We start from the raw sequence: 11,760 nt of genomic DNA, 5'->3' as shown, positions 1-11,760 counted from the left end.
CATTCCTGCAGCTTTACATGGCACATGGGTTTCTTTTTAATATTTTTTTTTCTTTTTGCTGACTCACCCACCCCAGCCTCCCGCGAGTTTGCCTTTGCGAACTTAAAACCAAAAGAATCACCTCAGATTTTTAAGAGAAAACCCACAGCCCCAAGCGAGGCAGGAGGGGACAGGGACAGGGGCTGATGGGCGCATCCCGTGAGGCGGCTTCGCGCCTGGCGCTCAGCGCGCTGGGCGGTGCGGGGCTGTGGGGAGGTCAGGGCAGTGCGGGACAGCGTGCGGGGCTGTGCGGGGCGGTGCAGGGAGATGCGCGGGGCGTGCGAAGCGGTGCGGGGCTGTGCAGGGTAGTGCGTGGCTGTGCGGGGCAGTGCAGGACAGTGTGCGGGGCGGTACATGGGGTGGTGTGCGCAGCTGTGCGGGACAGTGCGGGGCGCCGCTGGGCGCTGCAGGGCGCTGAGCGGGGCGGTGCGTGGCTGTGCGGGGCAGTGCGGGGCAGTGCAGGGCGGTGCGTGGCTGCACGGGGGCAGTGCAGGGCGGTACGCGGGGCAGTGCAGGGCGGTACGCAGGGCCGTGCGGGGCGGTGCGCGGGGCGGTGCGGGGCGGTGCGCGGGGCGGAGCGCGGCTCTGCCGGCCGCCGGCGCCCCGCGCTGCCCGCTCGCTGCGTGCGGCGAGCCCAGCCGCGCTCCGCGCTCCAAAGTGCCGGCGGTGCCCGCGGCTCCTCCCGCACAGGCTCCGCCGCTCCGCACCCGCGGCCGACAGGCTCGGCTCCTGCCTCTCCTGCCTTGCTCCCGCCGCGATGTCCGCGCTGCTCCTGGCGCTGGCGATGCTCTGGGGATTACCGCCCGTCGCGGAGGCGCTGACAGCGGCAGCCCGCGGAGGTAAGGGCGCGTCCGCGGAAGGGCGCGGGGCCGCGGGACTTCCCGCCGGTGCCGGCTTCTCCCGGGGAATAAGTTTTGCTCCTCGGCGCCTTGCGCGGGGCGGCCGCGGCCGCGGAGCGCTCCCCTCTTCCCATCCCCTCTTTCCGCGCTGCCCTCCCCGCGCTCCCCTTGCCGCGGTCCCTGTTCGCGCTCCCTCTCCGCGCTCCCCTGGCCGCGCTCCCGCACGACTGGGCTGCGGGGCGAGCCCTCGGCGGCGACGAGTGTATGGAGGCGAGAAGCGGGATGATGTCCCGCAGTGATCTGGGTTACCTCACCACGCACTACCCGCGGGGTGCGTTCCTGGGAACCGTCGCCGCTGCTGCGGAGCGTCCCGGTCAGGGTCGGGGCTCCCCGAACCGGTCCCGTGGCCAGGCGGCGATGGTGCCGCAGGAGCGGCGAGCGCCCTGCGCTTCCCCGAGCCTTCCAAAAGTTCCCTCCTCAGTTTTCCCCGAGTTGCCGCTCGCTCGGTCCCTGAACTTGGATTTGGGCAGCGGGGCTCGGGGGTCCCACAGCCGCGGGGTGGGCGATCGCAGAACTTCCAGCTCTGCTTTGCTCCTCAGAAGTCTCTGATCCAGGAGGGTGGCGGTCCTCCCGCCGGAGCGGGGCTCGGGGGTTCGTGTCGCTTATTATACAGTCACCAGACCTCTCTTATTTTCCTGGGAGATGTTTGAATTGGGTATTTTCTAAGTACAGCCCAAGTCCCCCTTCTGTGCGGCTCAGGTGCGGGAACAGCAGCGTGCTGCTCTGACTCAGGTTTTCTTACCGCTGTAGAAAACACTGCCTGTCAGAAGACTGTCTGTCGGCTTATTGTAGCCCTTCAGCTTCAAAACTGCGTGTTCTCATGAATGAGATGCCCTGGGTGGTGTTGTACCCCGTCTGTGAGGGTTTAGCTGGATTTCAGTAGAAATGTAACTCTGTAAAGCCCTGAATTCTCACTATTAGACATTCAGCTCCTCTACATCACGTACACTCCATCTCCTAAATTGTTTACTAACTGCTTACAACTCGTTCGGGTGAGTGCGGGTGTGTCTGGATAGTCGGTCTGGGATATAGATTTCTGCTTCAGTCGAAATACCAAACCTCACCGGTCCCTTTCTCACGTATCTGTCAGAATTACACAGGTGATTCATGCTGTAAAAATGAGAAATAACTACCTATCAAAGAGAAAAGTCTTGCTGCTGCATCACAAACTTGTCTGTTTAAAACGCTGCATCACAAGGTGCAAGGATACTGCAAGGAAATGAGGATAGTATTCCATGGAAAGGCTCTTAGGAAATCTTTTCAGTTTTCTGAAGGGTACATACGCTTTTGCTTTGGTTCACAAAGATTCGTGGTCGTGGTGGTGCTTGTTTGATGGAAAATATTTCAAGAACTTTCCATGGTATTCGCAAAATGGTCAGATTAGATTTTAGCAGCTCTGGTGTGCATCTGATCTTATGAATAGAAATCAAACTTCCAAACATTTTGTGGAATTGTTCTGGAAACTGATTTGTTGCTCTGTCTTCCTTGATAGAGATAAGTAAGTGCCAATTATTCATGAATATTAATTTTTGGTATTTAAATTTTGCTTCATTTTCCCTTTGGTGCCTTCCCCCCCCCCCCCATAGTTACCTTGCTCTGATTTAGTGTTTCACAAGAAAAAAAAAAAAAGTGCTGTCAGCCTATATTAAAATCAATCCTGTCTTAAAAGGCAGCATCCTTGTAAATCATACCAGCCCAAAAAGTGGGATAAATCAAATTTACTTAGAATCAACTAACTCATCATATCATAATGTCATGTCTTATCAAAACCGAGTGCTGCACAAATTAAGACTTAAAAGGTATTTTGTTTAAAAAAAATGTCAAGTGGTCTCAACCTAAAAGGGATTCAGGATGAGGCATCCAGAAAGGGAATTACATTTGCACATCAGATAAACTTTATGATACAGTGCAAAAATTATTGACCATACCAAGCTGATTTTCCTTTACAGGAGGAAAATCTGAGTCACTGGAGCATGCTCAGCTTAATATATGTGAAAGGCATTGAAATTTGGAATGCACTGAGGCTCGCCATTGGTAATAAGAGAATTGGGAAAATGTCATGGGTTGTGTTAATAGCAGTGTTGTGGTAGCCATGGTAATATAAAATACTAGTGAGGTGCTGTAGGGAGAGGTAACACCTTCTGTTAGACCAGTGGATAACATCAGAGGGGAAAAGAAGAGGTGGGGGGGGGAACCCCACCGAACTTTGAATTATCTAAATCTTTTCTCTGCATTTGAAATACAATTAAATGCTTCCAGTCTTATCAGTTCTGTCCTCAGCCAGGTTACAGCTCCTCTAATTGTATGTATACAAAACACTGTGAAGAGAAAATGACATGGAGAGGGGGAGCTGGAAATGAGATGGGAAAAGGAAGTGAAGAGTGTGATAGGATAAGGGATAAGTCCTGCAGCTGAGGTTGTGCCACTTTAAGCCATAAAGAAGTATGATTTCCTCTCCTTGTGCTTCAGTCCTCCTTTTCCTGAGGAGACTGATGGACCCAGATTCCTTGCAACACTTGCAACTCCGTCACAGGATAACTGCAAAAATGAATTTCAGAAGTCTGAGAGAAACCTTGCTAACAGCTCAGGAAGCTGAGAACACATTTGTTACCTGCTCTCCCTACAGACGTGCAGGGAAACTTCACAGGTCCCGTCGGTGCTCTGTGGTTGTGGTGGGCGTGTTTCCCTCCCACAGCTCTCCCCAGCCTCGGAGCTTCACCCTGGCTCCGTGCCTAGGCTCCTGCACCCCTTTTCTCTCATCCTTGTTTGGTTTTTGTGTCTCTGCTGCTGTGAACAGCATGGATCCACTGTACTAATTGGCGTGATTACCTAGAGGAGATCCAAATTACATAGATGTCCCGGCTAATGGGAGCTTGATTGGATAATCCCCACAAGCGGGTGGTGTTGTCAGTGAGATGTGTCTCCACACCAGTGTTAATGGGTGGCATTGCTCGTTATGAATCGACTTGCTGTCTGTGGTGGGACTGCTGCCTTGTTTGTGTCTGGTTTTGGTGTCACATCATCCCTGTCAGCAGCACTGAGCTGCCCTCTCGCTGTGGAGTCTTTCACGTGAGGTTTCAGTGTTTTGGAGCTAAAAAACCCTGAAGGTGCTGGTGTGGTGAAACAGCTCGTCAGCAAAGTCTTGCAAGAGATGCTCCTGCAAAGGGAGACTTTACACAGGATGGGAAAATGTTACCATATAACTTAAAACTCAAGTTCCCTGGGTGATGACGTATAACTGGGTTTTGTTATAATTTAAAAGCTGTTTTAAAGAAGGAAAGACTAATCTTTGTGAATGCTACTCCTATTCAGAGTCGCATACGCTTCCAAAACTTCTGTCTTCATTCCACTTAGCAGGGAATTTACTGTTTTTGCAGTGTCCTTTGACCATATTTAAGTGAAAGCTGGAAGCAAATTACTTTGAAGTGGAATTTTCAGGCTTAAGGTTAGGCTGATGTGAGTTTGGCTTACTCACCCCTGTAGCAGAAACACAAAACAGGTAAAATAAATTTGTCTTCTTGGGATAACTGCCGATGGCCTTCATTCCCTGGTGAGGTGTCACAGCAGGTGACACTGACTACATCAGGAGGCTTTATAACTACCTTGTTATTAGTGGCTTTATTCTGGAACCCGGGTGTACCAGCACTGCTGTACTTCACCAGACTGAGATCTAGCTTGGCCATCTGTTGGAAAGTATTCTTAAAAACCCTAAAAGAGCTGTTTCTGTGCTGTACAACAGAGGTGTATGTTCCCATAGCTAAGTTGGTTATGTCCTGGATCTAGGATAATAAGTATTAGTGTCTTATATGCAAAAGAGATGCCTCCAGGGTCACAGTGACTTTACTGTTTATTTACCCTAAAGAACAATATTACATAAGAACTTGCCTGTCATTGGACAGGTAAAATTACAGAGGTGGGTGAAAATATATAGAGGAGTTTGGGACACTACATGGAAGGATGTGTGATAAGAGTTAATGAGAGACAGAAATTGTGGGAGATGTCCACAAGTGCAGTTTCAGTGGCTGGTTGGTTTTGTAGGCACTCAGTGGTGTGTGTATGTCCTCACACAAACCCGTGACACTTCTGGAGCCTGAGCAAGCTCTTTGTGTGGGTTTCTGTGAACAGACATGCATGTTTTCTCTTACCTGGGTTGTTCTCTCAAGTTCAGAGGTATTGAAGACCTGTAGTTTAATAAAAATGAAAGCGGTAGAGACACACAAAGTGTTTAAAGGGTAAGATGCATTTCAAAGTTCAAAAGTAGGTGTTTGATGTGAAAAGACTATATGTAAACTTGTTCTGAAGCAAGCCTTTTACTAATTTATCATAGAGCTTCTGCTGATGCTCTGGCATGTTGAAGTAGCTGTCCTCCAAAGACTCGGAGAGCAGCTCTTACTTCACACAGTGCTGCTTTTGAAGTGTTCCGTGACTGCTGCTATGTAAATCTGAGCATATGCCATACCTTTGAGGTTCATATGGACCCCGATCTTTCTGCATTTGAAGTGGCAAAACTCACGTTGACTTCAGTCTGCAGATTGGAGACACGTGTGTTCCTCTAGCACCTTCTTACAGGTCTTTTTATTTGCAGTTGAAGAAAATAGGCTTCTCTTCACTGCATTGGCTCTAAGGACGTATGTCATTTTAACTCATAAATTTAGAATTATGGCTTTCTCTAGAAATGCTGGTAATTTAGATAATAGAACATTGTTTTTGTTACTGTAGCATATTTGGAATCCCAGCATGTTGTTGCTTCTTCCTAGTTTTTATGTATTAATCTGTTGTTTAATAGTCTTGTTCTTCAAATGCAATTAAAAATTTTTGCTTAGAGAACTCATTTTAATTGCTCTTACTCAAAACATTCTTAGTGATGAACAGTGAAGATGAAAATAGCAGAACTTGGCTACTTTTATGCAAGTCATCCAGACTATTGAGTCTGTATTTAATGTCAGTTTGGGCTAAGTGTAGAACGTTGCAGAACTAGGTCTTATATTTGTAAGTGCAATTAGGAACTAATTGGTGTTTTTTTAAAATATAATTACTCAAATAATGACTTTGCACCTTCTGTCCAACCCACTAGTTTGTTTTTTAATTAAACAAGTTGATTTTTTTCCCCCTCTTAAATTATATCTATTGAAGAGTTGAAAATATTTGTAAATTTATTCCAGCTAACTAGTCAGTTCTTGACCATAATGGGAAAACTTCCCAAGATGTATCAAAACATAGTGCTGTAAAGTGGTAAAAAACTTCCTTTTTAGGCAGTTGGTGAAGTGGAATAACCAGGACTTGTCCCTGTAAAATCAGCTGCCCAGCCCAGCCCTGGTCCTGCTGACAGGGCACCTTCCCCTCGTGTGTGAGAGGATGCTCCAGAGGCTCTGCAGGCTGGGGAAGGGCTGTTTCCCGTGGGTGCCAGGCTGTGTGAGAGCAGGATTGGACCTCACTAATGGAATTCCAATAAAATTCAGTCAGTGCCTTTTAATTAGATTTAATGGGAACTGGGAAGGATCATTAGAGACAAACACATGCTTTTGCCAGTAATATGTTCACTATATTATTAATCTGATTTAATTTGCAAGATCCTCGTAGCAGGAATAAGATTTTTCTCTGTACCTGGAAAGTGTTATATGGGACTATTCTATTTTGTTATTATCTATGTCATTGCTTCCCAAGCAGTATGTAAATATAGAATTGAAATTGGGCTCTGTGTGTGGTGTTTATGAACCCTACCAATCCGAGGATGGAGCTGGATGCTGGGGAGAAGGCTGTATGTCTCTTTAGCAACCACATTTTTATTGACCATTTTGCAATAAATTGCAGTGGTGTATTAATAACAAAACACTGAAATATGTAGAGTGTGCTGCTAAGTAATAGGGCTTTTTAAAGATGATGTAATGCCAGTGTGGAAGTGAGGCATACCTGGAGATTTTTATTTCCATTCAGTCAGAAATACAGTCTCATTCTCTGAGGCGGAAAAACAGATTAGAGTGTTACGAGTTCTAGGCATGGTACGTTGAATCCCGAAATGCGCTTTCCAAACCCGCCGGATGTCCCTAAACACCTCTCCTGCTGCTTCCTGCTGAGTGATGGGGCCTTCCAGAGGAGCCAAACTGTTGGAACTCAGCTTCGCTTCAGGAACAAGAATGTACCTATTTCCTTTCCTTGGTGATATCGATGTGTTTTGGACTATCTATTGCCTGATTGTCGGTAGGACATCCCTTGCTAACTTTTGGGCATGGCACTATTGAACAAATGTGCTTCCAGTGCAGTGGGATAAGTGCTAGAAGATAAAAGTTAAGCTTTCAGAATAATATCTGTAATTCCTCAAAGTTTTCACTACCACAGAGCTCTGTTTTTAATAGCAGTTAATAAGATTCACTATTGTCTTCCCTCGGATGAGCAAAGAGAATGAAAAGGTGCAGTTGGGGTTTTTCCAGTGACATATTGGAGTGGGAATAGACCATGTACAAGACAAATGCTGATGCAATGCTCTGCAAAGGCAGTATTTTTATGTGAGGTGTTCTGTCTAGGAGGCTGTTCTGTGAACACGTACACACACCCCACAGAAATACCCATAGGGCTTTCATATAATGCTTTATGATTTTAATTTACTTACCTGCAAACTAGTGAAAATATCTTGTCAGCCATTTTTAAAATACAATTCTGATATTGTCAAATAGTTTGGGCTGCTTATGAGGTTCTCAGAGGTTGTGATATGGTGTAGAACACTTGGGTTTCCACCTCCCTTAACGTTCAGGAAGGTCTTTTTCCTCAAACACAGTTCTTCTGAATAATTCTAAGGCACTGGAAGTACCAAAAACCTACCATTTCTGATATGTCCATTTTCAGAGTTGTTTTTTTTTTTTTTTTGAGAAATGCTGTAGTGTTGTTTAGTCACAAAAATATAAGTGTAAAAAAGTTACAGTAATGCAAGAAGATAATGAAAAATAGCAGTAAAGCAGTAATTTTCTAGATGATAGTTAGGTTTCCACAAAACACCTGCCTCTTTTTGCTTGCAAATACTGTGAAGATAAAAGAGGAGAGAGCAAAGTAAGTTCATTGCCAGTTGGATGCTCTTTTGCATCTGCAAACACACACTGATTTACTCAAAGTATATTGATATTTGTGTAAAACTGTGTGCTTATGAAATGAAGGTGTGTCATTTGCCAATGAGACTCTTTCTTCTCTGGAGGAGAACAGTTTTTATTTATGTTTTGCTGTGATAAACAAATAGACTTCAGGTCTGAATCTAGACCGCTGAACTCAATGGATTATTTGTTATGTCCTTGCTGGTTATAGAATCAGGTTGCATGTAAATGTAAGGGAACTTTAGACCATTTTATTAAAATTTCACCAGTAACTCTTAATTAGAGGACCATTAATTAAATTATATTTTCTGTATTGTCCCATGACTTTTATGCAAGAAATATCTATTTCTTGCAATATTTTTATTTCAGTATTTCATTTGATTTTGCCTGGGTTTCTTAAACTGAACCCACTTTTATATTTCTCATGTCTAATTTCAAAACATGTGGATCAAATGTGGGATTACTTCTCCCTTTTGAGTTTGTGGTAATCCTCTAGAAGAGGATTTATTACATAAGTTATTTCTAATGAAGTTAAATTGATAATTTCTCATGTAAAATTTTGGTTTTTGCAAAGAGACCACCTTCCCATGAAGTCAGAGAACCAGAGGAAATTCCAGACAGCTCAATATGGCAAGATGTGTATGTTTTATTGCCTGGAAGTCATTAGGTTAGTTAAACCTGGTTCTGTGTAATACAGATGAAGTAATACACTGCAGATCTTCTGGATAAAGCACTACACTTTTCATGATGAAAAATGTATCTTGGTTTTGGAGATGTGGAAGGAATATAAAGGTGGTACCTTTTCATGCAGCACAGTGGTTCTCTATGAATGTTTGCAGACTTACCCAGGGATGAGCAGGCTTGACTTTCTTTTGAAACCTATCTTAAAATAGCTGTTTTTCCAGCAGTATATAATAAAGTATAGCTAGGGGTAGGTCAAGCCTGTGTGTTCTCCATTGCTCAGGTACTCATGTACCTCCTGGAGGGAAACTGTCCTGACCTCCAAGATCATAAGGAACACTCAGTTTAAAACCTAGGCTTATTTTGTGTGACTGTACTGAAGTTGGGTTTTTTGAGGGATGTTTGCAGGCAGTGGGAGTTAAGGACTGGAAGCAATGGAGGAAGGCTGCAAAATGGAATTTGTTCCTCTGGGGGCCACATTCTAAGCCAAGTGTTTTATTTTTACATTTAGATTACAGACAGAATGGTTCCTTCGTAGTAGTGTCTTATAGTAAGTAGTCTTAGGCAGAGCACTTGAGACTGCAGCATTAAATCATGTGCAAGGGAGATGAAGCAAGTCGAGACTGTGGAAGCATGAAAACCAAAGCACCGTCCCAGGCCTGCAGCTTGTTGGGTTGAATTGCTGTTATGCCTTTGGCAGAAACAAAGCAAGGCTGTGTGGGACCAAGAAAGGTGTTTTGCAGGCAGTGTTTTGGAGCCTCACCAGAGCTGCAGCAGGTGATGCTCTAGGGCTGCTGTAAGCCACTTCTGTTGGAATATGTTGTGTGTGTATACATATCTATATAAAACCTTGGATATACAGGGAGAACCATGAAAGGTATATTGCTAAACACAACAAAGCCACGAGTACCAGGGCTTTTTTGAGCAGACAAAATCTTATACCCTGACCCAAGTGGCCCATTATCACACTTCTGCAAATTGGAGCAAGCTGTTCAGGTCAGTGTGTATGTGCAGACCCTTCTGAATGAATTCCTTGGTTTGCACTTGCTGCGTTACATTTCTTTCTCTGAGTTTCCCATGGCTGTGACTTGAACAGAGTTGACAGTATACAATATTACCTATTTACTCTGTAGATTATACTCCTCTGGAGAATTGGTGTCAGCTAATCTGCCACTTCTACGTTTTCAGAGACCTGTGAACTGCATCTCCAGTAATATCACAGGAGAGTGCCAGACCAAGGTTTCTATAATTTTCTTATTTATTTCCCTCAGATTTCCAGGCATGCATGTCCAGGTCTCTAGCCTTTGCCACTTACTTTGTCCTGTGAATAGTTTCCTTTCTGTGCAGAAATTCTCTCTGTCAATATCCAATTTTGGCGACTCTTAGGGCGGTAAGAAGTTTGAAGCAGATGGTTGTCAACAGATGATGACAAAATTCTGAAATACTGCTCTGATACAAACTGTGAGGCTCAGTATTTAAAGCACATTCAAGTGTATAAAACCTGGTTGTATTTCTAATGCCATTACTACCTTAGCTGTGGAATATTTTTGGAATAATTCATATGTTTCTTTTTTTTTTTTTTTTTTTCTGAAAACAGCAGAACTCCGTATACCAATTAGTGGTGTTCACTAATGAGTATATGAACCATGTTATGATTTTATGTCAGAATTGTTAAATGCTCCTCAATGAAACCACGCTGATTTACATTAATTGGTGGCCTGTCTTCTCCCGGTGGTGTCACACTGTGTCAAAAGTGCCTCACAGAAAGATGTAAAATAACTAAACTCACAGTGATTGCCATTCTGCTGTTGACTGGTGCTCCAAAGACTATAAGTAAAAAGCTTCAAAATTCAGGAGAACTTAATAAGTGGCTGTGAGTCTTGGGAGCGTAACTAAAAGCATTTGCATAAAATGAACGCTGAGGAGCTGGTAGGTGGGGCACAACTCAGATCCTGCTTCTGCTAATCCAGCAACTCAAAGTAATTTAAGTGCATTAAAGGCTGTTTATGTGTCTATGAAAAGCATGATGCAAATATGCAAATTTAAGAGAGTGTCTTCCACAAGTTTATATATCTTAATGAGAAATGTCAGAGCGCAATACATCAACAGTCTGCTTTGCCCCACAGTAGCCAGTTTTTTCTAAAGATAGCACAGCATGTCCTTGGTATGGTCCTAGAAGTAAATTAACATAGCAGAGTGCTTGCTCTTGGAGTCAGCTGATGACTCTGCTGCTGATTTTGGGAAGGAAATACCTGTTTGCTGAGGGTGATCGTCTCGAAGTGGTTAGCACTGCCTGGTTGTGAATGCGTACAACTAGTTTAAAAAAAAAAAAAAAATATCCCTGTGTTTCATTCCATTTGCTATCCTGTTCTATGTTGAGTGGAAAAGTTGCCCCACCAGAGTGGAAATCTTTGAATGCTTGTATGTCATGGGACATCTCAGAAGCGTAAGCTGGTCATGGGCTTTGTGTTCATGGGCAGGCAGAGTGGTAACTCTACTGGTTTGCATCTGATTTCTCATTGTGAATTCTTATTTTGCCTCAAGTAGGATGTCTCTCTCAATTTTTCCTTTTTTTTTTTTTTTTTTTTTTTTTTTTTATTTCTGTATCAAATTTACAAAATCTCATGCCTGGGAAAATCCTTTACAGCTTCAGGTGGCCGGGTGCTGCACAGCTCATCACAGAGTAGCAACTTTTGATGATACAGGTGCCTGTTGAATGGAGGGAAATGAAGCTGCAGGGAAACAAACCAGGAGTGAATGGGGAAGGGTTATTTGTTAAATGACAGGATTATTTCATTTGGTTGGGAGCAAGAAGGGCTGTGTCCAGTACCAAAAAACCCTGACAGCTTCCAAAGTGATGCTGAACCAAAAAGAGCTTATATTTCTGAACATGTGAAGAGATAAGCAGTAACATTTGCTATGTGCAAGTATTGTCTTCTATAAGCCATGGGGAAATCAACAACTCTTCTTTCTGTCTTGAAAATACAGGAACCTTCTTGAAGCACTTGCTTTTGGGAATCAGTGTATTAGGGAAGAGTTCATGGGTGATCCGGACCTAATTT

General features: G+C 44.3%; 1 protein-coding gene across 8 annotated transcripts in view; it reads left to right on the top strand.

Annotated features, from left to right (window-relative positions):
* Positions 1-682: 682 nt before the first annotated feature.
* LRP1B (LDL receptor related protein 1B) overlaps positions 683-11,760 on the top strand; it is a 669,756-nt gene continuing 658,678 nt past the window's right edge. For 7 of the 8 annotated variants that reach the window (XR_005565475.1, XM_027748979.2, XM_027748987.2 and 4 more), the window contains exon 1: positions 684-878. Coding sequence is in view for 7 of the 8 variants with exons in the window: in XM_027748979.2 (XP_027604780.2) it covers positions 797-878 (82 nt within the window). In the remaining variant the exon portion in view is untranslated. Of the gene's footprint in view, positions 879-11,760 lie in introns of all 8 variants that reach the window. The other variant, XM_039386370.1, reaches the window with a different exon arrangement.

This window comes from Pipra filicauda, unplaced genomic scaffold (assembly GCF_003945595.2).
Source record: "Pipra filicauda isolate LSUMZ 115617 unplaced genomic scaffold, ASM394559v2 scaffold47_size6085603_pilon, whole genome shotgun sequence".
Lineage (NCBI taxonomy): Eukaryota > Metazoa > Chordata > Aves > Passeriformes > Pipridae > Pipra > Pipra filicauda.
The sequence above is the reverse complement of the archived record's forward strand: the minus strand, read 5'-3'. Positions and strand labels throughout refer to the sequence as shown.